The 26,298-nt window shown below is 40.8% G+C and overlaps 2 protein-coding genes across 7 annotated transcripts in view; both read left to right on the top strand.

Annotated features, from left to right (window-relative positions):
- IL1RL1 (interleukin 1 receptor like 1) overlaps nt 1-19,932 on the top strand; it is a 30,900-nt gene extending 10,968 nt beyond the window's left edge. For 2 of the 3 annotated variants that reach the window (XM_056327856.1, XM_056327857.1), the window contains 6 exons: nt 2,159-2,227; nt 4,123-4,255; nt 4,348-4,505; nt 12,312-12,455; nt 14,386-14,544; nt 18,321-19,932. In XM_056327856.1, the coding sequence (XP_056183831.1) occupies nt 2,159-2,227; nt 4,123-4,255; nt 4,348-4,505; nt 12,312-12,455; nt 14,386-14,544; nt 18,321-18,667 (1,010 nt within the window). In that variant the 3' untranslated portion in view covers nt 18,668-19,932. Of the gene's footprint in view, nt 1-2,158; nt 2,228-4,122; nt 4,256-4,347; nt 4,506-6,050; nt 6,188-12,311; nt 12,456-14,385; nt 14,545-18,320 lie in introns of those variants that run through there. The other variant, XR_008820097.1, reaches the window with a different exon arrangement.
- A 604-nt stretch (nt 19,933-20,536) lies between these two features.
- The window catches only part of IL18R1 (interleukin 18 receptor 1), a 52,915-nt gene continuing 47,153 nt past the window's right edge, over nt 20,537-26,298 (top strand). For 2 of the 4 annotated variants that reach the window (XM_056327851.1, XM_056327850.1), the window contains exons 1-2: nt 20,537-21,584; nt 22,809-26,231. The gene's annotated coding sequence lies outside the window, so the exon portion shown is untranslated. The remainder of the gene's footprint in view (nt 21,585-22,808; nt 26,232-26,298) is intronic. The other 2 variants (XM_056327852.1, XM_056327853.1) reach the window with 2 other exon arrangements.

The raw sequence follows: 26,298 nt of genomic DNA, 5'->3' as shown, positions 1-26,298 counted from the left end.
TGATTCCAGTTTTCACTGCTGTGCCAAAATCTCAGTAGCGGAGTTTGTTCTGATTCTGAGCTGGACAGAAGGCAGATTTGAGCTTAGACCTAGTACAGTATCTTAGGGGGTGTTGTGCCTTTCCTCCATCTCTTCTGTTTAATACCCTCCTGGTCTACGTGACACTTGTCTGCCTAACAATTTTTGTTTGAATGTACTTTCATCAAAACTTTTTTAACTGATCAGGAATATTGTATCTGCATTAAAATCCAGCAATTTTCATTATGTTTGGCACAAAGGCATCCAAATTTACAAAAACCTTTGTTACATCCAGGCAGATTACTTAATTTCATAGGTAATTTCACTTTCTTTTGAAATCATTGCAGAAAGAAGGGATTGCAACATAACGTGAAACCTGACCTCGGTCTGTCGTATGTGCTCCAGTTTTTACTAAATTCACAGTACTTAACGACAACGTCTTTGCCTTTTTTTCAGCCCTTAAAATTAGTATGCCGATGAGTAGAGCTGTTACGTTTTGATAATACTGGCTTATGATGTACATTCGTGTTGCCTTGCAGATCCACACTGACACAGAGGACATTCTGTCTCTGAATGCTGGCAGCTAAGAACTTGGCATAGGCAGCTAGCTAGGAAGTTACTGACTTCCTCCTGACTTCTTTTTTACCAGATCTGGCTAATGAAAACTAGAAACAGTTAGGATAGGTAAAGAGAATTGCTCTTTTGGCAGCCTGGGAAGCAGGGGGTTAAATGAGTTCCTGCAGATTTTTTTAGGGAAATGTGGTTATGGGCTTCACAGAGGTACCTTGAGGTGGAAAAGCTTAATGAGGGAAAAGATAGCAAGCAATGTCTTTGCAGTGGGAAACAGAAGACAGTATAAAGGGCAAGAAAAGAAGAAAAATGTATCAAGGGCAAAAACTCTGAAAGGTCTGAATGCCTAATTCAAGTCAAGTGGATGGATGTAGTATGGACATGTCCATAACAATTATTAGCGGGGATGGAACTGAATATGTTGAAGAACAAGTAGTATTCATTCTAGAAGGAATATCTATAAGGGACGCTCAATGTCATGGCAGACTGATGTAATGGGAAGCAATTTTGTGCAGCAGTGGTGCACAGACAGCAGAGATTCTTGGGAACCAGACACACTGCAATGTCCTGCAGGGACGGAGGAAATGAAGGGAAACACCGGCAGGCAGCTGTGGGCTAGAAGGTCCTCTGTTCAGACTCTGCGGAGAAGTACATATTAGCTATTTCTTTATTGTGGATACAAGAAATTTCTGAAATGTCAGAAGGAATCTCTTTATTTCTTTTTAAAAACAAAATAAGCTACTGAGAAAATACACAATCCTGTAACTGCATTTGCTTTTTTCCCCACTCAGCAGCTAAAATAGTACTTGAGAAACTAAAACTTTTATTTGCTCTTTATGTACAAAAGCATAAATTAAATAAATGGGGAGAAAATACTTAAACACATACAGACTCCCCAGAAATATCTGGTCATAGGAATAAAATCACATCATCCCAAAAGACGTGAAATTCTGCTTTGGGATCTTAAAATATCAACTGTACAGATTATAATCATTATCTACTCTGCCCTGCTGAGGCCGCACCTGGAGTGCTGTGCCCAGTGCTGGGCTCCCCAGTTCCAGAGGGACAGGGAACTACTGGGGAGGGTCCATGGAGGGCTACAGGAATGATGAGGGGACTGGAGCATCTCCCTTGTGAGGAAAGGCTGAGGGAGATGGGCCTGTTTAGCCTGGGGAAGAGAAGACCGAGAGGGGATCTTACCAATAAGGGCGAGTGCCAAGAGGACAGAGCCAGGCTTTTTTCAGTGGTGTCCAGTGACAGGACAAGGGGCAACACAAACTGCAACACAGAAAGTTCCACCTGAACGTGAGGAAGAACTCCTTTACCTTGAGGGTGACGGAGCCCTGGGACAGGCTGCCCAGAGGGGCTGTGCAGTCTCCTTCTCTGGGGACATTCAAATCCACCTGGACACGACTCTGTGCAACCTGCTGTGGGTGACCCTGCTGTAGCAGGGGCTTGGACTGGGTGATCTGCAGAGATGCCTTCCAACCCTGACCTTCCTGTGATTCTTACAAAATGCGCTTTCACAACCCTCTAATATGTGTTTTCTTTCCCTCCTTAATTTCTAAAGAAAAACATTCACCTCTGCCTCCTCAAATTTTGTTTCCAAAGGATAAAGGTGTCATAGAAGTGGAGCTTGGTAAGTACAGACTTTATATTGTTTTTAAATTGACATTTGGTGATGGCCTAGCAAACATGGAGATCTTCAAGAAGATTTAATGATGAAACTTTTTGTAACTGTTTTGCGCCACGTTTACCAGATTTAATTCACCCCAGGCCCAGTGGTGTGGCGGTAGATATAACTGATGAGTTATTTAGGCATAAGCAGAAATCTAAGGGGATTTAAATAACCAATTCTACCCTCTCTGGAACACACTAGGAATACTCACACAATCAATTATTACATCTTGGCTGAAGGGGTGGCAGCTTCCATCCACTTCAAAAAGGGCTTTATCTAAATTTCTTGAAACCGCTTGATGATACCCTTAAGAGGGAAGGATGGACTGTTCTTGCAGCTACAGATACTCCTTGTTACTTTCAGTCTCTGTGTGGAGACAGGGGCTGTGTCTCCTTTGATGAATGAAGGAGAGCAAAGGACTGGTTGCTGGCCCTGAAGCTCAGGAGCACTGCCTGGCTCATGTCCATGTTGGCTAGCGTTGAGCAGACTTGTCTGGTTGGAAGATACTGGGAGGGCTGAAAGACAGGACCAAGGAATGAACTTAGAAATAGCAGCTGGAGAGCCTGTGATGCAGACCTTGCTCCCTGGCTGCCTTTCATTTAGGACTGTAGATGTTCTCAGTGATTTAGATTCACCCTGCGTAACTTGTGGCATCAGAGCAAGGTGTTTGTGGTAGGACTGAGAGCCCTTTGGGGTTTCTGTGTAGTCAACAGAGAAAGGTGGACCTCTCCAGAAAGCGACTGAGCCCATCTGAAACACAAATAGGTAGGCCAGGATGCCTGTCTCCCAGGGCAGGTGGGGTGAATCTGGGCCACTGGGAGAAGGGATCGCAATTACCACTCCACTGCTTCTGTCCTACAGCCAGACTGCTCTGGTAGCAAGTCCTGCAGGGGCTCAGGACCCTGCCTGAGGTGCCACGTAACTGTGGCTCAGAGACATCGCATTGACTCGCATTCCCATTCTTTGTTCCTCTTTCCCCCAGTTGCTTTGTCACTCAGAATTAGATGGTCTGTGCTCCCAGACTGCCTTTCTCTAATGAGACGGTCAGTCTCTAGTGCTCTATAGGCTCTGCCCACCCCTCTGGAACAGTAAGTAACCTGGCAGTGCTTGCATGGAGCAAATGCGCTTCACGTTTAAAAACCATTTCCTGTACTGGTCATATTGTCTCCTATTTGCAAAAATGAGGGGATTGCTCCATGCTCCCCAATATCAATTCAGGATGTAAGTCATAAGATTTGTTAATCTTATCTAAGCTCTGCTTAGATGCAGATTTACATGGAAATAATTTAAAGTGTTTTAATTATAACTTCTTCTAGTGCAACAGTGACTCTTACTTCAGAATAAGTATTTCCTAATGACAAATACTTATTAAGTAATTTCCTGGTTTAGTTTTGCTTGGACTGGTTTACTTTACTTTTGTCAGCTTGAATAAAATCCAAGGTAAGACTCTGCACACAAGACTTATGCAAAATAGTATATACTGAAATCTAATTATGTTATTTCCATGTACATTTATGTGTAAACCAGCATTTACTTTTCATGTTCTCAATAGTTGATTATATGGGTTAAACATCATAAGTAAAGTCTACATTGCCTTCATCACAACAAATATAAATAATTCCTTTTGTAATCCTTGGTGTTGTATTAGATCATTTGTTAAAAATCTCATTTTATTATTTTTTTCAAGTCTCTTCTATGCATCATTTTTTCAGCAGTAGTTCAGAAAAATATGCCAAAATTGTTAAGGCAAAACTCACAGGTGGTATGAAGATTTGTAGAAAAAGATTTTATGAGGAAAATAAAATTATACTTGTTTTTCATCTAGGAATATTTACATCTGTCTGTATCTTGATTAGGTGCCACTTTGTCTCTGAAATGTCAGGCCCGCTTGGGGATTAAGAAACAGGCATTGGCTTCTGTCACATGGGATGTAGATAATATTCCAGTGAAATACTTAGGTTTGTCAAGATTTCATGAAAAAACTCATTTGTAAGTACATATAACACAGAATAATCTTTCGCCTATGCAAACTATGCTTAGCCGTTAAAGCCAACAGTACCAGCTCTTTCTCTCTTTATTAGTTTTGAAGGACGTCAGCACGAATTTTACAGAGAGACCGCTTTACTTATTACTGAAATAAAAAAGGAAGATCTGCAGGCAAATTTCACGTGTGTAGCAGTGAATGAAATGCAGAACACAAAAGTCACAGTGACGTTACGACTCAAAGCACAATATGAGGGTAGGATTTTTTCATTTTGTTTTCTTATATGTTACACTCAGTTTGGAATACGTTGGTCATTTTATTTTATTATTTGTTTCTGTTAGTAAGAAAGTTTCAGTTAGTGAGAGGGAAAACCAGCCTGCTTCCTTCCTTCACCAAGCCAGTGGTGAAATTCTTATGGCTTCATTAGGTCATGAAAGTCCTTGGGGTAAATTCTGCTGACAGGGGCATTACTCAAATGATGTCAGCAAGAGACTAAATATGCAAAGCAGAACCGTATCAGCCCTGTGATAATATCCTGTTTCTAGGATATTTCTGTGAGAGGACAAATTCCCCTTTCCTTGAAGGCAGGCAGTTCACTTGGATTTGAAGCACACTGGTATAGCGCAGTCTGCTCTACAAAATACTCAGGCTGTAGAGGACCCTCTGCAGTCGAGAGTCGGTAATGGAACTGACCTCTCCTTTGGTCATCAGTGTTACAATGCATTGTGAGGAGCAGAAATTCATCTTCCTTTGAGAATCAGTCTGTTGTTTCTGGTGTGGAACTGTGGCAGAAAATAGACAAACTTTAAAAACAAGAGTTTCAGCAGGTTTGCCAGTTTGCTTGCCTTCACGCCCATAGCACATCCGTGGTAGTGCCTTGTTTCCTGACTGAATGTTAAGTGGCATGCCTAAGATGTCTGGCTTTGTCCTTTGTTCACTTTGTGCCACACAGAGGTGTGAGTAACACTTTGAAGGCTTTCCCTTGGTTTTGTTTTTAAATTCGCGGTTCTAGTAATTTCTGCCAGAGAAGGAAAATCCAGGGCAGTAAACGTTGGGGGCTGGGATGATCTTTAGCTCCTATCAGAATTTTATTTTAATAGGGATAACCAGATCCCTAAGCACTATTGCCAGCACCGCTGAGTGAGATTCTTATGGCACAAAATGCTGTTGTGTCTGAAGGCACAACATGAAGCTGGGATCAATGGTTTCCTTTCTTATCTCTTCAGGTATGCTGAACAACCAAGGAGAACATCCAAGGCCTTTAATGGGGATTAGTTCTCTATAACAGAATGGTGGGAAGGGTAAAATCAAGGGTATTGTGATCACAGGGTGTGCACAGCTCCATGTCCCACAGTATTCTTGACAGTTTATAACTTCCTACAGGATCGTGATGTCAAAGCATAGACATATTTCCTTGCCATAGCCTAGGCTAGAAGGGATGTAGGTGAACTGTAACAGATGGTGGGTCAGCAGAACAGCATTGATTCCCCCAGAGGAAGGCTGCAGGAGATGTTTTGGTTGGATATTGCAAAGTGAGTGCAAGCGTAGCATCACTCAGGAAGCTGGAAGCCATCAGCTCTGCGCTGAAGTATCTGGGTGTGGGAGCATGCCTGCAATGAGAGGGAAGGAAACTGAGTAACAGTTCCTGCTTGCTCTAGTTCAGGCAATACAAGTCCTTTTTCGGCCCCATATTACAAACTAATTGAAGGGAAGTGTATACTTTGTATTCTGTATTCATACAGTGATTCATGGAATCTGATTTATGTAGTAGACAAATCTTATTTTGTTTTTTATGCATAGGTTTTCAATAAATGTTCATGAAAGCGTTTGACTGTGAAACTCCGTTTTGCTGCTGCCTGTTTTACGTGGATATCTGTTCCCTTCTCCTTGCTGCTGCTATTGTCGAGAAGCCTGCTTCTGCTTTCAGCACTGTTAGTGTAAGAAATGCTATCTCCAGAAATGGTTGTGCTCTGTTTTAGTTTTCTTTGCTCACTCCTCACACAGCTGAGCAACATTTATGCTAAAACAATGACAGCTTGCCTCTGAGTATAATAGAAATGCTGTAGGGTTTGCTTGTGCCTCTCATCCTATAAATGTGTAATAAAAATGTGTACTCTCCTTCCTTTTGTGTTTTGTTTGTTTATTTTTAATGGGGAAAAAAGTTGTTCTGTTTTTTTTTTTTTAAATGTGATTGTTCCTTAGTGTTTCCCACAGTACAGCTTGTGTCTGCTAGCTACTATCCTGTTAATGTTCTTTTAACACAAGTTCCTGCTCTATATTCTGATTTTTTCTCCCCAGGGTGTTCAGTATGGGTTACATTATCATTATTTGCAGCAAAGAAAGAGGTGAACAGGTGTTGTGCCACTTACTTCTCCAATCAGTCTGTTTTGGGGGCATTTGATGAACTAGATAAATAGTGTTTAGCGGCACACTGAGGAAGCAAAGATGCTGTAAGAAATTGCATTGGAGCTCCTCTGCGTTAATAACTGTTCAGTCTTACAGCAATAAACTCTTTTCAGAAATCTGCTGAATGAATGATTTGGCTCACTACATGGAAATTTTCCATGGGAAGCACGAATTAAATTTATTTTACTAAATCATAAACAAATACTTTAAGTTCTAATTCACAGTTAACAATATCATTATAGTTAACCCTAACAATTTGCTTTGATAACAATTGTAATCCACATAAGAATAAAAAACTGCCAGAGAGGAGCGACGAGAAAAGGAGTTTTTTTCACAGTCAAGAATGGTGAAAACTATTTGGTTTTGTCTCTGTGGAAGACAAAACCACTTCCTTAATACTGCCAGGTACAGATGTCATTGGTAAAGGTGCTTGACATTCCACAGAGGAAAAGTATATTTTCCATTTTAGGGAATATATTGTGAATACATGTATGTATTCACATACGTGTGTGAAGAAAAGTGCTGTATTGTGAGAAAAGTGTCTGTCTCAAGTGGCTGTCCCAAGTGTCTTTTCACTTTTTAAACAAGAAATAAATGCTGTTAAGCAGCTGCTCAACTCTTTAGAAATCAGCTGCATGACCGAAGTACCTCAGTTATCAGGAGTAATGCAATGCAGTCAGCTCTTTTTGGTGTGATTTGGTGCTATCCAGACTATGCACACTATGTCCTTTAGACACAGAAATCAGGCATTTTTTCCTTTGTTTTAAGAGAAGAATTTAATGAGGATTTGGCTATGAATTTTGACAGTCTTTGCAGCTATGTTCTCGCCTCCATTAGGAGGTACTAATGTCCCTGCATATTTCAGCTGCATCTGCTGCTGCATTCAGAGATTGTTTCTGCTCCTGCTGAGGAAGATCTTCGGTTTTTTCTCATCCACCCCCTGCCTAGACTTTGATCACCCCCAGTCAATATGGAACTCATCCTCCCACACTATTTCTGATCCTTTATCTCCCCTCTTGGCCTGAAACTGTTTGGTATCTTCTGACTCCTTCACCATTTGTTCATAAACACATTCTTTGTGTCTCATAATACTGCTTTATAGAAAATATAGGCTGTGTCATTTCCTCCAGATCCTTCAGCCCTATCTCTCCCTTTTTAATTCCAGAGACAGCAGTTGTTCCAGATTTTACATTCCCTCTCTGCCACAAAACATGTCCTCTCATGTGCTCTGAGATCATCTGCATAACTTGTGTGGTATGCCTCTGGTCACTGTAAGGCTAAGGAATTTGTGACGACTTCTAATTCCTTTTCCTTCCACCTTTTGTGACAAAAATGTAGTTAGTCTTGCTGGACACCTGGCAAGAGACAGTGACTCTGCCTGCCAGACTGATCCCAACTGCCCTCACAGCTGCTTGGTATCTGTCATGCTGGAAGATGCCACCTCTCAGGAATGAGAAAACTACTCAGCTACACTGTTCACACCAGTTCAGCTGCAGTGGATCAGTGTCGACAAAAGTAGCTCTGCTGGCAGAGGGAGGGAAGCTGTTAGCTCCTGAGACAGAGGCAGTGATAAGTAATTGGAAAAGCACTGGAAGTGTTAACTCCTTAGTCTGCTAGCAGAGCTGGGTCAAGACAGGAGCATCCCTTCAGTATCCCCTTTAACCTGTCTGCTAGGGAATACGCAGGCTGGCTGAATACCTTCCAAGTCCTTCTGTTTTTCTTATATAAGCTGCCACTGGTTTTTTTTGTTCCTTATCTAGATTCAGGGGTCGTTAAATAACTGGAGGTAGCTTTTCATGTGTTTGACACACAAGTGTCATCTTATTTCTCCCTGAGCATTCCTCAGTTCTCATTCACAAGGAAGTATAAAATGCCCAGAGAACCACAAACGTTTCTGGTGTGACTCCTCTTCTCTGGACAACATCAGAAAATCCAGTCATTTGGAGCAGAGTTAAAGTTCAGCCCGGAACATCAGCTCTGTTCTTCCTCAAAGATATTTAACACTGAACCTAACCTTTTGACTCATTTTTGGTAGATGGATGTGGACAGGAATTCCAGACTCAGATCTCTGCCTTACTGTCTGAAGTTAATCCACCTTAGAAGCCAGAAAAGTTATAAAAAGGGTTGTTCTTCCAGAGTTTGTCAGGAAATTCTTCAAATGTTGCTTTCTGACTTGTTTTCTCTGGCCTCTCCAATATTATTTCTTGGAAGCTGATAGTTCTATACTCCCATTGGCCTTGAATATAAATAAATAGTATTAGAAGACTTTCTACCCATGAAATCTCTTCCACTAAACGGTGCAGCAAAGTCAAATAGAGCAACAGGACCTGTCCAACCTTGTTCAGGACCTCAAAAAGTGACTTGTGTGGCCCTTGCCTCCATTATGCTGAAGAAAGTTGATTTATTCCAGAGAAACGAGAGGCTGAGTCAGCCTTACTGGGAACTGAACCAGCTCTTCCAGGAAGATGCTGGTGGGGTTCTTGTCTGATACTTTGCAAGCTGTATAAGTGCAGGAAATTTATCACTTCTTTTCCAGCCTTGGTCTAATCAGTGCAAAACCAAATGTAAACTGCTTTTTAGGTTCATGCTTGCAGAAGTTGTTTGAACCTGTTTCTTCTCTAGATGTTTTAATAGATACTTAATGTGTTAAAACAGAAAACAGTGTTTGAATGTGGCAAGCACACCGTCAACAAATGAAACAATAAGAAATAATGGCAATCTCTGATGCTTGGGTCATCCTCACCAGGTAGTGGAAAAGGTTTCCTGACTTTTTTCTGTCTGTTTGTGTGTATTGACCAGGAAAATGGATCAAATCATAAAATTTGGATGGGTCCACAAAGACAGAGTTCCTTCGTGGGCATCACGTGACATTGTTAAAACTAGAAAATGGCCAAAACACTATAAAAGTAACTGGTTGTTTTCTTGCCCACTTCAATCTTACTGGAAGGTGGCTTCCTCAGGTCTCCTAGTTCTGGTGAGGTATGCTTCATCATATGCCTGATGTTTCTTTCTCCCTTTAAATGGCAAAGAAAGAAACAGGAAGAAGAGTGTGAAAATCATGTAAAAGTTACCTTGCATCCTACCAGAGGAAAGGGAAAATGTACTTATATGCTCTTTATTTATATACCTTTGCAGTGGAATTTCTGAGATGCTAATATTTTTAGGTTGCCTCCTTAAGTTCTACTCAATGCACTGCCTTATTCAACACCTCCTGGAGAAGCCAGGGAACATGTACATTTCAATATAAGACACTCTTCACTACTAAATATTTTATCTTATTTCATTCGCTTAGTGCCAAGTCCAAGTGAAAGCTCTGAAATTTCTCCTAGGTGGTGGTCAATGCCTGGTAGCTTATTTACTGGCTGCATACAACCTGCGGCATTTTCCAACCTGTACTGCTGCTTATTCTGTAGAAGAAATTGAGACTGGCTTTTTAGCCTGCTGGCAGATGCACCTCCTCATGTGCCAGGGCACTGCTGCAGCCACGTGTCTTGTGTTTGTTTTGCAGGCAGAGGGAGGAAAAGCCCTGAATGTCTGATCCCTGTTCAGAATGCACAAGGCCTGGCTTCGTGAAGTTGCTACCAGTACATATAATCACCCTCCATGGGTTGAGATGCTGTGAAGGGTCTTTACAGTGAAGATGCCAGAGCTGACCTCCATGTTTTTATTGCCAGGATGCTTACGTTTAATTTTATATTTGGTCAACATTCAAAGGAACATTTGTTTCCTCAGCTAAGATAGTTCTGAAATTGCAGCATACCTCAAATCTCATTGTAGCACTGAAGGGGTACACGCTTCCAGTGATATTCCAAGCCAGGGCATTGCATCTGGCAATTATTATGTTTGCTATACCATAGTAAAATAAAAATACAGGTAGGTTCTTTTATGCAGATGTTTTCTGCATAATCTGGATGTTTTCATGTGTATTTGTTTGGGGGTAAAAGTTCATCACCTAGTCTGATCCCTCTGGGGGTGTATTTTTTAACCCAAATCATTTCAGTGCTAATAGTTAGAGAAAGTCCCCAAAGCAGCTACATGATTACGACTGTAGGATGATGAATTGTCACGCTGGGCAAGAATAATTAGGTAAAGAAGCTGGACTGTGAATGAAAAGCTCTTAATGGATTTAGTCATCAAAGAAAAAAAATGTACATGGAACTGCTCTGAGTCTACATTTTAAAACCAAGTGCAGTAGATTATCAAGCACACCTTTCATGTGCTTAGGAGCAAGTTTCTACTATGAGGCAATTGCCATTAATCTTCCCTCCAAGGGAATAATGAATCCTTTTTGTCTAATTACTGTATGAAGCCTTTGATATTTTAATTTCAAAGTTGGCTATCTGGAATTCATAGTGAATTCATAGTGGAATCCTGGGTGAATTCAGTATGTCCATGACATTGGTCAGAAGTATCTTCTTCAGCTTTATGGCTGTAACAGTCTGTGGATTAAGCTTCCTTCTTTCTAGTTTGGAGAGACTACAAAACAACCTTGCTTCTACCTCCACTGCCTTGCTACAGCAGAACCAGAGGACGCATGTGTCTAGATTGACTTTTGCTCTGTGAATCACAGAACAAGAGGAAAAATGGGCTGTTACAGAATGGCAGCTGTCTGGGTTGTGATACAAACGTAACTTTCCCCTCAAAGAGTAATAATCACAGACTTGTCCTAGGCTAGCTGTGTGTGTGAGATAGCATAGAGCTGGTGACTGCCATCCTTAGAGAATCATAGAATCATGGAATCACAGAATGGTTTGGGTTGGAAGGGACCTTTAAAAATCATCTCATCCAACCCTCTGCAATGATCAGGGACACCTTCAACTAGGTCAGGTTGCTCAGAGCCCCGTCCAACCTGACCCTTGAATGTTTCCAGGGATGGGGTATCTACAGCTTCTCTGGGCAACCTGTGCCAGTGTTTCACCACCCTCACTGTAAAAAATTTCTTCCTTGTATCTAGTCTGAATATATCCTTGATAAGTCTTCATCTCTGTGGTGGAAGTGGTTAAATTCAAGAGCTCTTCCATCAGGGAAGCTGGAACTAAAGTGGTGGCTCCTTTCTTTCACAGTTTTCCTTACTAAACATTGCTGGTTTATGCTCCTTGACTGTTCTTCAAAGGAAAATGCAAGGGAGAACATCTTCTGTCTCTAGCACAGTTTATTTTATTTTTGTGACCAGGACATGGTCTATTTTCCTGCTTGTTTTGTGTACTTTGTTCTTATCTTGCAGATTTCATTATTTGCACGTGTTTCTCTGTAGCCTGTTTGTGCAACCATGCCAGAAGCCTCTGCTTGTCCTTTTATGAACACATTAAAGTTGTCAGGCCTAGGCTTAGATGCCTTAAAAAATGCTCAAACAATGTTGCTGGTTGTGTTATTAGCAGTTTTACAAAGTTACAGAATACTTACACATCCTTGTCAGCTGTGGTATTTAATAAGTAGGTCTGGATTCAGAAGAAGTAAATATTAATTATATACTGCTTAGTAGGCTTCTAGTTTAGGGGTCTCTGTGTTGGCTACACCAGCTGGGGAAGGAAAACGCTTTGTTGTCTCTGTTGTGAGCTCCTTAAAGTTGCAACAGAAGTAAGGATATGAGAGCCTGAGGCTTCAGACCGCAGGTTAACTTCTCTATGGCTAACAATATATTCCTCTTCTTTGCAGGGGTTCTTCCTAACGTCCTCTTGATCGTAGGATCTCTAGTTCTGCTAGTTGCAATAGCAGTATCTGTTACACTTTATCAGGCCTTCCGAGTTGACATTGGCCTATTGTATCGGGAGATATTTCAGCCCTACCCAGTCAAGGACGGTAAGTAAGAATTGAGCAAGAAAGTTTAAAAAAAGGAAAAAGGCAAATCATATGGAAATGGATTAATCTGATAGTTGCATACTAACTGATACGACATCTGAGCCTGATCCTTTGCTTTCTTATGCCTTCTGAAATGGTTTAGATAAGAGGAGACATAGATAGCTTTGGCAGTGCTCTACATTCCCTGGTTTCCTGGGTTCTGTAGTGATGTATTACAAAAGGGGGATTCAGTCCTGATTTCATATTTTTTAAACAAAAATATTGGCCATGAACCATTGAATGACAGTGAAAACATGATTTGCAGTGCTATTAACTGTACTTGTTATGCACTCTCTAAAGCAAAGGAACTGGCCTGCTGGCTAATGTGTTAATAGGCATGTGTTAGGGCATAACTAAAACAACTAAAACAGTTTTTATAAGCCAAAGAGAAAGGTACCAATATTGTGGAAGACACTTCTGGGGTGAATACATCCCGTCCAACTTTAGGGGTGGACTTCAGATCAAGGTTAAGGTATCAAAATTTAGTTGCATGCAATGAAGGTTCACACATGCAAGTTCTCATCATAGACATGAAACCTGAAGACCTGGGGCTGAGCTCAGCTGTCTAACCCTAAGCAGCTAGTGCCATTGGAGCTCCCTTAGGATTTAAGAGAGACCTGAACCCCTCTACAGTGGACTGAAGGACAGGCAGTGCCCAATGACACTATGTGGTACATGTTTTTATGTGACCCAATCCATCTCCTCATCAATAAAATCAACAGAGCTAGCCAGACACTGGGACCTTGTGTCAGTGGTCCAAACATGGGCATCTAGAGTTATTTGGGAGGGTGAAAAAAACAGGCCACGTAACACATCTGCCAGATGTTGCAGACTTCTGAAGCAGGTTCTGCAGATCAGGCAGGGTACCATGAGAAGTCTCCAATGGCACTAGGTGCCTACGCTTAGGCAACTCGCCTGCGCCCCTGGCATTTGTGTGAGGCTAATCTGAATCACTCTAGGCTTCATTAACTGCAGTGGCCCGTTCTCCACTGATTGTAGCTGGAGTGTAGACTTGTAGCTTTCATTCAGACTTGTAAGTTTACATTTTTTAAATCTGAAGCCGACTCTTACCACAGATGCCTGCATGGTAGATATCTACAGCTGATCTAGTTCTTTATGTTCTCTTTAAAGAGGAAAGAAGTATGCCTTTTAGGGCCGTTTCCATTTAAGTATATTCTGTGATGGAATGAATCAGACTCTGGAAATGGCTATTTCTTTGTTATTGTAAGGATGGTCTGGACATGAACCTCAGATACCAACAAAAGAAGGGATATGATCACCTCTGCTGGAAAGAAAGAAATGAAACATTTGGGATTAGAAAACAAATGTGGTAATGGAAAACATATTTGAGAGAAATGAAGAAAAAAGCAAAATACATATTTCATTTTGTACTTGATTCTGTCTGTAAGACTACATCCTCGGTAACAGAGCTTTTTGCTCACAAGTATGATGTGTCATGGGAATGATGAGAAATTTCTTCAAGGTGGAAGGATTTAAATGGAGTGTCTTGTCCCGAAAGACAAAGGGTGTTAACAGCCCATTGTATCACTGAAATAACCAATGCTGAGCTTCATCTCTATTTCATGCTAATATGCACTGATCAATGGAATTCTTAGTCTATATACTTTGGGATACAGCCTTCACTATGAAAAGGTCGGGTTCTGCAAAGTTACAGACACATAGAACATAATAATTGAGCATGGAAAACACCAGATGTGCACAGTCTTTAATTTTCAAACATGCGTCTGATGATATACATTATTCAGGTTAGCAGAAACTTTTACTTGGATCTGTTTCAAAGACTGATGTTTTTATTTCTCTTTTAGCTTTTACAATAAACAGCTCTAATTAATCTTAACATAATACGCTTTCTTCTTGTTTCGCCTTACAGATGGGAAGATATATGATGCATATGTTATTTACCCCAAAAGCCACGCCAATGAAGCTAATTTTGTGGAATATTTTGTTTACCAAATCATGCCTGATATTCTAGAAAACAAATGTGGATATAAACTGTGTATTTATGGGAGAGATATATATCCTGGAGAAGGTAAGTTTCAAATGAGATAATGCACTGAATGACTTGTCAAGCTTAAGCAAATTGTGGTTCTAGTCCCTTCTAGGGGTACAGGAGGTCCCTTTACGTTCCTAAGCTTGCTGCTTACCTCCTTAACATCTGTGTGTCTGCTCTTTCAGGCAGGATGACACAATGGCACTCTGAGCTTGCCAGTGTGCTAAGAAAAGCAAGCTACAGGGCAGGGGCACAGGTTGTTTATCACATTGGGTCATCCAGGAAATGTGACCCCAAGTGTGACTCTTTTAAAGATACACCTGCTCTTTGGGTAGTGTAACTCTGCACAGCCATTATCTGGGCAAAGCCACAACCAAGCCGTGTGTGAGCAAGCCTACAAGACATGAAAGAAGAGAAAACCACAAACTAATTTGAGTAATCAACCTTACTGTTATCACTCAGGGTTTTTCAATCTGTTACGAGGGTGTTACAGTCACAGGAAGTTCAGCTTCTGTTCACTGACATGACCTACTTTCACCTCACACAACTCCCAGTGCTAATCCAGGAGAGAGCTGGTATTCTTTATTCCCACTTCCTTGTCTTCCAGTCTGGAATCATGTTAATTAATCTGTGCTAATTTCCATATGGACACCTCTACACTATCTCTTGTGATTGCTGTCATCTAAGTGCTATCTGCTTTCCTCCAGAGCTGACTTGTGTGTTTATCTTGTGCTGCGGTTATTCTGTGGATCAGATCTCTCCCGGTCAGTAGGCAGACCTGAAGCCAAAGCTGGCACATTTTCTGTTACACATTTCTGAAATCATCTGCATTGAGCCAGGTGTCATTCATCCGCCTAGAGCTGGGGCTGAGATCTTTGACATCCTTCTCTTCTGAGAGCAGCGAAAGTGCTGCCTGGCCTTGGGAAAAGCCACCGCAACAAGAATGTCAAAGAAGCTGCAAGAGTTGCTGAGCCAGACCATTCCCAGATCCGGAACAAGGAACTAACAGTAACTCACAAAACTGTCAATGACAAAAACTTATGCCATCTCTTCAGATGATTAGGGACAATGCAATATTGTGTTATGGGACAGAACCCTCAAACTATGGTTTATGGATGCATATTCTGAAGAAAATGGAGCATGGCATGCAACTGAAGCGAAGACTGTGGGACTAACAAGGGCTCTAATAAGTTGGATGAAAATAAAGACATTTTCACTGTATGAAGGCATGAATGGGTACCTATAACCCAGGAGTGACAGACAGAAGACTGACTAAGCCAGCCTTGGACAGTGAGTAACTTTTGTTTGACTTGTTTGGTCTGACTTAATCAAAAATCTAAAAACGGCCTGAGCATCCATCATTTTTCCTTTTCTCTTCTTGCCTACTTTCTCAGCCTTCCGCTTTTCTCTTCCTTGCCAACTTTGATGCCCCAAAACGCTGCCGCTTTGGTGGAAAAGCTATTCCAAATCTGCCTGCCACTGGGAGAACTTAAAAGTTCTGTGCTTCCATGCAGATGGACTTTACCCATATGCTCCCCACATTTTCTGTTCTCAAACCTTTTGTTACCCGGTTTCCAATACAAAGCCTTGCAACTAAAATATGCTAAGCAGAGTAAACAGGGAAATGCCACTCTGAGTAATTGTGATCCTTCCTGATCCTTCCTGAACATTATCATAGTATTTGATGAATCACTGTAAAACTCCATGTATTTCCAGGGGAGGGGAACCATCATGCTGAGGATATAAAATGGAATAATTATTTCAAGATGTGCTTATGACTCTTGGTTCCACAACAAAGCTTTGTTACTTGAAACTTATGTTCTTCCAGAAAAAAGGAAAGTTAAACAGAATGATTCAAGTGACAGACAGCATTACATAGCTGTTGGACTCCCATTATGCTTCCCTAAACCAGCATTCTTTTTGTTTCCTGGTCTTACTGATTAATGGCATTTTCTACAACCTAACAGTTGCCTGAAGAGGTGCAAATGCAAGTATTACCCAGCAAAGCAAAAGTTTTCACCAACATCACCTTCTACTCCATTCTTCTCATGCCTGCCAACTGCATTCCTTGCTGCATAATCTAACCAAATGCTGCTGGAGCTGCTGTATCTGTAATATGCAAAAACACGAGCAAATAACAAAGAACTGATCACACTTCACAGGAGCAATGTTCTGCTTAGCCAAGGGTCTTATCTTCAGCAGTTGCCATGGGCAAAGGACTGGGAAATAATTTAAGAGCAGTGCAAGCTTATATTATACTTCCACTAATGTACTCTCCCAGCAGTATGTGGACTTCAGATGCTGGAATTTTTGTATGTAATAATTGCTGATGGATTTTTCTTTCACAATATTTTCTGTCACTTTCTGAACTTATATAAACCTATAATATTCACAAAACAGGTTGCAATGAATCCCTAGGTTAAAGTATTTTCAGCATGCAGAGACCTATCTTTCCTCTTGCTGCAAGTACAGCATCAGAAATCTGGATGAAGAAGTAAATACTTCCCCAGGTCAGTAGTCTTTCAGTCCTGAGCACAATGGACAGCACCCCAAAACTGAGAAAGATTTTTTAAAGTGCTGTTATTATGGGAACTAAACATACAACAGTAGCTGCTTACCTGAATTTTTCTCACCTTCCAAAGGATCTATTCTCCTAACATCAGGAAGATTTAAGGAAAAAAAAAGAAGAAAAGGAACGGAGCTTGAATTGGTGAACATCACTGGAAGATTTAATGAACAAAAAAGAAGAAAATGTAAGGAGCTTGAATTGGTGAACATCACAGAAAGGCAAATTGTTTCCATAGAATAGTCTCAGAGACAAGAAATGGGATGGAGAAGCCTTTGAAAGTGTTCCCTTCCTCACCCAGGAGCTGGAAAAGCTGGGCCTCTCTGAGACTGAGAGGACCTTTGCAATGGGCTGGCAGCCCCCAGCAAAGGAAAACAGGAGCTGGCTGATGACATCTGCAAATCAGTGGCTTTGTTAAATAATTGAATTTCCTTAGCTCCACTCCCACCTCCTTTCTTTTGGCCCAGCATCACATGCTCCCACCCAAACAACTCCAGCTTTCATTCTACAGACCACAGGAATCTCTTCTAACTGGGGGTGATGTTTCACCAGATCTGCGGTCTTCCATAGACAACACAGTAGGTTATCAAGAAAAGCAGCTCCTGGAGGCTTGATGTGGAGCTTACCAAGCTGGCCCAGAAATTTCTCCCATAGCAAGCTGGCTTTTGAGTTTCCTAGGTTCAACACCTCCAACATCACAGTTTCAGTTGCTGTTGATCAGCTCTCCCTACCGTGGCAGTGGGAAAGAAAAGCACCTTTAGTCATGCTGACATACAAGTGCCCTGCAAGTCTGGATCCACCCCAGCAGGGTGGATGCCAGCTCGATGCACAGGTTAGTATATAAATTAGCATGCTATAGCTTGGGAGAATTAACAGTCCCTCTGCCAGCAAGTACATCTCTTAGAAGCAAGTCACTCAAAAGTCTCCAAATGACTAGTTTTCATGGGTAAGTATTGCAGGATCAGTCTCTAAAGCACTAAACTTGGTAGAACATGATTCCTTACCTGGAGACTATTGGTCAAACAAAATTTGATGCAATCCAGATCTACAGAACTTGACCCTAGGTTGCTGGATTAGAAATTCCTAACAATACTTAAGAGCACTGAAAATATTAATGTTTCAACCAAAGAAAATATTTGAAAGGAAAGCTTTGTTTTTTTGTTAAAAAGCAATGAAAATGAAATGCTTAAACCCAAAAGAGTTTATGAAAGAAATATCAGGGTCTCATCATTTTCCTGTGCATTGCTAGATACAGCCAGTGCAATTGAGAAGAGGATGCAGAAGAGCAGACGGCTGATCATCCTTCTGACAAACCAGCTGATTAATTGTAAAGAATATGCTTATGATCAACACATCGCTTTATACAATGCTCTCATTCAAAATGATATAAAGGTGATCCTGTTGGAAATGGAGACAATCGGGACTTATGAGAAGCTTCCTGAGTCCCTTAGGTTTATTATTAAGCAGCAAGGCACCGTCAAATGGAAAGAGCAGCACACTGTGCACCCACAGTCATCTAATTCTAAGTTCTGGAAACAGGTGAGGTACCATATGCCACTGAGACCCAAGTCCTCATACTCGGCTAATGCCAGATGAAGAGTCTGAAAATACTGTTACGCTGTCAGGATGGACCACATGCCAACAACTCTTTCCTTTCAGTAGGTACACAATTTTACAGTCTGGCAGTCTGGCTGCATTTTTGAACTTTTTTCATTCCTTCATGATGATAAGGTAAACTGATGGAAGAGGTCTGGGGAACTAAGGGAAGTTTTTATGGGTGTGAAAGTTCTGTAAATAACTCATTCTAGGCTGTGTGCAGAAGTTTGCATGTCTCAGGAAACAAAAAGTACCTATGCTCTTTCTGTATGTTGTTGTGCATGTAACTGGAAGTTATGACTCCGAATAAGTGAATACCCTGCAGGTTTGCTTTACCTTTCTAATGCTGTTGATCAAACATAAATGCCTCCTGTATTATTTCATTAGAAAGTATAATGTGTATTATGCAACCAGAAAGCATAATGTTGTGCTTTTGTTATTTTTTTCCACCACTTATTTGTTTTTGATTCAATAGTAATAGTCATACCATGAAATTCTATTTTTCCTTAGTACGGATGCCTTAGTAAAGGCTCTTTTGAGACTGATATGAATACAGCATTTACAAGAAATGCAGTGTTAAGGGAAATAAATGCACTGATGTATGTGTATATGCATTTTTTTATATTTTTAAAATACATATTAAAATCAATCTCACACAAAAGAGAGATTTTAAATTTTTCAGGTACAACAGACCATGCTGTTACTGTTATTATATCCAGAGAGAAAAAAGATCTTAAACTTTAGGGTGTATTTTGTATACTGATAGCATTTCTTCAAGCTGCTGGAAAAAGAGACTATATTTTTGTAACAGTATCCACTTTTTATTTTTCCTCTGCTTTGACCTTATGGTTAGTTATACTTTTTTCTGATAGGGAACACCTTGAGATGCAAAGGTCAGAGCCAAATCTCCTCCTAGTTCAAGGGAGTATGAATAAAATGTGTTCTAGTACAGATGTCCTTGCAAACTTTTATCTTTTTATCTTCTTAAAACCAGAAATTTTCTTACTGTCAGAAAAGGCTTAGTTTTGAGCTTCAGGCTTGCTACCGAATGAACTTAAAAAACGAAAATTAGATGCAGAACACCTAATGTTACGAAGTCCAGGCTTACAGAACAGGCAAGTCCTTTCCTTTCACTGCAAGTTTTTATAGAATGTGGAATTTCAGACTTATGGAAAGCTATTTGTAATAGGAAAAATATGTATGCAATATATGTAGAGATTCTTTTTCAACATTAAATTAAAAGATCTATGGCAAACTAAACAGGATTTCACTGATTAATTGCATTTTCAAGTGTTCATGCACTCATCGCTCACTTTGCTACATCTATAAAACTTCTAATGTTGCATTTTATTATTGCCTCATTAGATTTTGTGCAGTGTTGGGTCCTGTTCCTAAAGATCCCCCTAGATAAACCTCACTGTCTCTGTGGAAACTCCAAAAAATGGCTTCTACCAGTGTAAGAGACTTGGTTTATTCCTACAGTACCATTTCTTTCCACAGAAAGAATACTAAGGCAAGTGTAAGGGCAGGATAGCCTGTTGCTTTACATCATGAAGATTTTTCACAGCAGCTGCTGAGCAAGACAGAATATTCACTTCCAAGATTATTACAAGATCAATTTTTAACAGACTTTGAGCCCTGGGCACTTAAGGAAGAAAGGATGATGACTGAGCATCTTGGAAACAAAAAGTCTAGGATGAATTTTGAAGATGGAAAGGGATGAGAGGAGAAGGTACAATGAGGAAGTGCACGGGGTCAGCAATGAACCAAATTACTGTGAAACATACTGATATCTCATTGACTTCTTTTAGCCAGGCATGTAGTTAGGATAGTGAAAACCAAACTCACTAAATCGTTCTTGTGGGGATGTTCCTTTTGTATCAATCCTCATGGTCAACCAAGAAAAAAAAAGAGGAAAACAATATCAAGCAAAACCTGGCAACTCTTATTGTGGTTTACCGATGGTAATCGGTATGGTCTTGACAGAAAGAAAAGGAGCAGATTCCGAGAGTGGCAAAGAACTTTTAGAGAACCAGTGGGTGAGTGTGTGGCTGTAATATGACAAAAAGCTGCTGCAGTTGTCTCTTCTTTTTGTATGCCTTGGTGGTTAGTAATCTGAGATACGCATTCAAATTAGTGCCTTTGTACAGATGTTATCACATTTGTAGTTGTTAAAAAGAAAGCATGAAAAGAGCTGCAGACTTCCACAACATTGTTACAACATCCGCACTGCTGAGGCCACAGCTGAAGTCCTGTGCCCGGTTCTGGGATCCTCAGTAGAAGAGAGACATGGATGTACTGGAGAGAGATCAACAAAGGGCCATGAAGTTGGTGAAGGGACAGGAGCATCACTCCTATGAAGAAAAGCTGAGAGCGCTGGGATTTTTCAGCCTGGAGAAGAAAAGAATGCCATGTGAAGGGGGGGTGCAAAGAAGAGGGAGTGAGGCTCTTCTCAGCGATGCCAGGGACAGGACCAGAGGCAACGGGCACAAACTGAAACACAGGAGGTTCCCTCTGAACATAGGAAACATTTTTTTACTGTGAGGGTGACCCAGCACTGGCACAGGTTGCTCAGGGAAATTGTGGAGTCTGCATCCTTGGAGATACTCAAAAGCCGCCTGGACAGGGTTCTGGGCAACGGGCTCTAGGTGGCCCTACTTGAGCAGAGGGGTTGGACTAGATAACCTCCAGATGTGCCTTCCAACCTCACCATTCTGTGATCTTGCGATATGCAACTTATAAAGAAACTAAATTACCAAAAACATATTTGTAAAGAAAATCGGCATTTTTATGCTAGACATCTGCCTTAGTGGAGTAACAGGACAGTCTGTGCCGTGCAACCGATCTCTCCTTTCACCGTAGGAAGCCCACAGAAGAATCAGTTTGAATACCTAAAGCTTAAAGACACAGAACAAAGGTAATTATGCTGCTGAATTAGAACTTCCATGTAGAGATTTAATGCCCTTTAATTACTGCCCTGTGCTTCCCTGCTCTCGATACATTAAGGCACTCTGGAAAGCAGATTTGCTGTCACTTGTTGATAGAGCAGAGTCATCGTGCCATCTAGTGGGTGACCAGTCAGAAAGAGATTCTGACCAACGAGAAATCGGTCTAACGGCATTAGAATTAAACACAGTGAAATGTTCAGGGTGTGCATCCTGCTGTAATCTCCTGAAACCCATTACAGCATTACTTGTAAATAGCAGCTCAGTACCTGGCATTGAGAATACAGTGCTGACTCTCTTAAAATAACATTTAGAAGGAACAGACGTGTTTCCTTGCCATATATCTGCAGTCATACAGAGTTACATGTCCCCAGTTGTAAAATCTTATCTCTGGATACTTCATCTCTGACAAGTATATGATGCATTGCTGGCAATAAAGAAACGAAAATAAGAGAGGAATAAGCATTACTTAAGTGACACTGATGTCACCGGTGAAGCTCCCGGTGACTTCCAAGGTATGAAAACCAGCTCCTGCTCTTATGAAGTAAGATAATGGCAGACAGCACATAGAATGTACTGCCCTCACCACATATGAATTTAATGTATTTATATATACATTATTTAATTTAATGCCCTTTGTGTGAACATCTATAATGGTTTGACTTTGAGGTATCTTTTTTATTATTTATTTTTTTATTATTTTTTTTTATTGCTGAGATTTGATGTTTCTACAGCTTAAATGAACCATGACCCCTCTGGCTTCACCAAAGTCACAGTCCTGAACAGCCAGACTAGCTATTGCTCCTGCCACATTGCAGGGAGACGGTTTTACTTATATTTCCTTCACACGGTTGTGAAGCCCAGGAGACTGGCCACTGGAAGGAAGTATTTAGAATGTTTTAGTTTTCATAGCAAGCTATTATTTGTAGTGTATGCAACATTAATTTCTTACAGCTTTGGACAAAGGTATGTTTGGAAGATGATATATAAAATTGATAGTATATTCGACAAAAAATTTGTACGTGTGCAACTGTACAATCCTGATTCTTTCAAGGGTTGAAAAACTACAGCTGTTGTGTTAGAAACATGTGCTCATGTGTTCCCTTTTACCACTTTAAGGTGTGAGTTACATGTCTAATTTTATATGAAAGATATAATTTTTGGTATAGCAATTCATTCTTTAAAATTGTTTCCAGTCTTTATAGAGCTTCTGGAAAGATTATGAAGCAATCCTTGAAGCTGTTTCAATGTACATGAAAGAGAAGAAGGTGACTGGATTTACAAAAAGGTATCATGCATATCCAGCTGTGCTGTGGACAATAGGAGAACACTGGATGCTGAATACCTTGAATTGAGCAAGGCCTTGGCACAGTCTCTGACGGTGAGATACAGATAAATGGGCAAGGGTGAGTGGGAAAACAGTGAGACTGAGGTCCATGCAGGATCAACACACTGTGATCCCCTTACGAGCCTCCTCTAACAGCCAATTACTAGTGGCATCCCTCAGGGACTGGTATCAATACCACTGCTGTTTAGTATCCTTTTTAATGACCTTGGCAATGGGACAGATTGCACGGTCAACAGGGTTTTCAGACAGAAAACAAGGCTGGGGAGGGACAGTTGACACACTGGAGCACAGGGCTGCTGTTTTTAACAGCAACAGGCTGAAGAAATGGACTGATGGAAAATTCACAAGGTTCAACCAAGGCACATGTGAAGTGCTGCATCTGAGATGGAATAAGCCCATTCAACAGAACAGCCTGGAGGCCAACCTAACACAAGTAACTTTGCAGAAAGATACTGGATGTCTTGGTTGACAGTAAAGTGAACAGCAGTGTGTCCTTGTGACAAAGGTGATGAACTGCACCTTACTAGTGAGAGTATAATTGAGGAAAGTAATTATTCTCTTGTATTCAGCATTTGTGAGATAAGCTCTGGAGTAATATGTCAAGTTTTGGGCTCCCCAGTACAAGTAAGACACTGAAATACTGGAGTGAGTCCAGGGAAAGACCACCAAGAGCACAGGACATAGAGGGAGAGGACAAGAGGTCCTGCTTCTGTCTACAAGAATCTAATGGAAAGATAGAGAGACTGGATGGAGCCAGACTTTTCTCAAAGGAGCATGGAGATGGGACAAAAAAGCAACTGACACAAATTAAAACATGGGAAATTTACATTACATATTAGGAAAAAAATTATTTCACCATATGCATGGTCAAATGCTGGAACATGTGCTCAGAAAGGCTGTGGGATCTTCATCCTGGGAGGTGTTTGGGTCTCAGCTGTACATGCGCTGGGCAGAGGCTGAACCTGATGTTCTCCAGATGTCCCTTCCAACCTGAATTATTCTGTGATGCTACAATATGGAGGAAAGTTTGTAAACATGCAGCTTGCATATTATAAAACTTCTGAGAAACATATGAGGCTCTAACAGACACATTATTGGTCTGTAACCTGCTTTTTGACATCAGGGACAGATAATGCTGAAAAGACTATGGAATATAACTTAACCTCTGCTAAGAACTAATATAACTGGTTTATAGAGATAACAGAAGTAGATTAAAAAGGACCAGCTAGAAGAAAACAGGCTTAGGCTGTGGTTACAAGAGTTGGATGTGTTGCTATTTATGACGGAAATAGTTTCACAGTTTAGGTTTTCAGTTAGTACCTCTGTTTAGTGTATGTTAGATGGAAAGACAGATGTGAAAAACTGTGAGAAGTAACTGGTCTTCCTTAGCGGATTGGTCAGGTGGTCAGAGCTTCATACAAAAATCCATTTTCCAGTATCAGTGCAAACTTTCATTTTCATCATGGCATTTTCATAATGAAAATTTGAGCTGTAGTTATTTTGGGTTGAGTTACGTCTCTATCACAAGGCTATACCTTCTCCATTAAAATTGTATTAGTCTGAGGACTAAAAAGTGTGAACATTTTTCTCCTTTCATATACATTGACATGTGGCAGAGCTAGCTATGACATTAGTTGGAAGGACCAACTGAACACAGCATTTTCTACAATACAGATGAAAGTTCAGAAATTTGACACTATTTCAAAAGGAAATGAAAGCAAATGAATGTGAGAACAGCTCACGGAAAATTTTGTTCTAAAAGAGTGAAAAATAATGAGAAAAAAAAAAGATGTTTCCAAACTGTCACTATCAAGACTTAGCCTGTCAAAGTAAAAAGCCAATGACATTTTGCTTTACCATTTTATTTCTTGGCTGCTAACTTGCTTTCGGATTCTCATGTAAAATCATTATCTTAATGTAATAAAAAAAAAAAATATTATCTTTATGATATAATCTTTCTTTTAAGTTTTAAAATCAGGCACTGAGTCATAAAACCAAAAGCCACCGCAAAGTATCCTGTACACTTTTTTAAAGTAAGTCAGATTTTAAAGTGAGTCAGATTCTTAGCTGACTTTCCTGGAGCTGTGCTGACTGACATTAGCCAAAGTGCTTTTACAGACATATAGTTTCAATCTGTGATGAGGAAAACAAATTAGGTGAGACAGTAAAACTCTCCAGGGTTTCTTTGCTTCACCTCAGTGATAAAAAAATACATGTAAAAAAGCCAGCTCTGTGGAATCCCTCCTGTTTTAGTGTAATCTGCTTTTTTTACCTCTGAAGTGGCACCACTTGTTGCTGTTGGGAACTTCTGCATTCATAACTGTCCTGAGTTGAAAAAGTACCTTTCATCAAACAAGTTTCTGAAGATGAAAAAAGTGATGTGAAAATAAAAGAAATCTTGAGGGAATGAATTCTTTCCTGCTGTTTCCAAAATAACTTTAGAAGTATAGTGAATCATTGCACAGTACATATCGAATAAACCATTCATATGAATGAACAGTGGCAAGGTTTTGTTTGCTCAGGACCAGTACTGAAATAGGAAATACAGCTGTCAGAAATCCCTGATGGAATTACAGTTCTGATATATCAACATTTGGCTGAAAACAGGCTCAGCTACTGGTGTGAGAGCTTGTTTAGACGTGAATACATGCGCTCCCTTTGCAGTAATGGAGCTAGAAAATGTTTCACGTCTTGAAAGCCTGCATTGCTCTTCTCCCAAAGGGGACGGTATCACAGAAAAAAACAGCACTGAAATGGGGACATTTCTGATCAAAGTATGGTAGGATCACGTGTTTTGCCTTGTCTCTTTTCCTGCAGACCATATTTTGAAATGCTTTTGGGGGGTTGTATTTCTTCTTTTTTTTTTCCCCTTTCTTTTGAGGTCTCTGCAGAGTATCAGCTTTTGAGGATACAGTTTGTCTTTTTTTGCACATCCTCGTTCTCAAAACGGACAGTAAGGGGGGAAGCAAGCCATAGCGGAGGCACACGTTGCTATATTTAGCTTAATATATGCCTTCCTAAGCGTCCATTCTACTTCCATCTCACTTCTTGGAAAGAAAGTCCTGCAATGGGCCTTCAGCAGAAGAGCGGAGGAAGAGGCGTTTCGACTCAAGAGAACCGAAGACATCTCCTCCCTGTGCCTTTCCTCCCTCCGGAGGGCTGCGGGAGGGAAGACCCCCGTCTCCTAAGTACAAGTTGATGATCGCTCCCTTTGCTGTTGGGGGGCACCTCTGGCTGCCACCCACGATCTGGTGACCGCCCAGCACCCTTGGTAAGCCTGGTACTAGTTCTGCCTGCCTTCTCCGCGCTGCTGCACGCCCCGGGGCCGGCCCCGCGGC

This window comes from Falco biarmicus, chromosome 2 (assembly GCF_023638135.1).
Source record: "Falco biarmicus isolate bFalBia1 chromosome 2, bFalBia1.pri, whole genome shotgun sequence".
In the NCBI taxonomy this organism is placed as follows: Eukaryota; Metazoa; Chordata; class Aves; order Falconiformes; family Falconidae; genus Falco; species Falco biarmicus.
The sequence above is the reverse complement of the archived record's forward strand: the minus strand, read 5'-3'. Positions and strand labels throughout refer to the sequence as shown.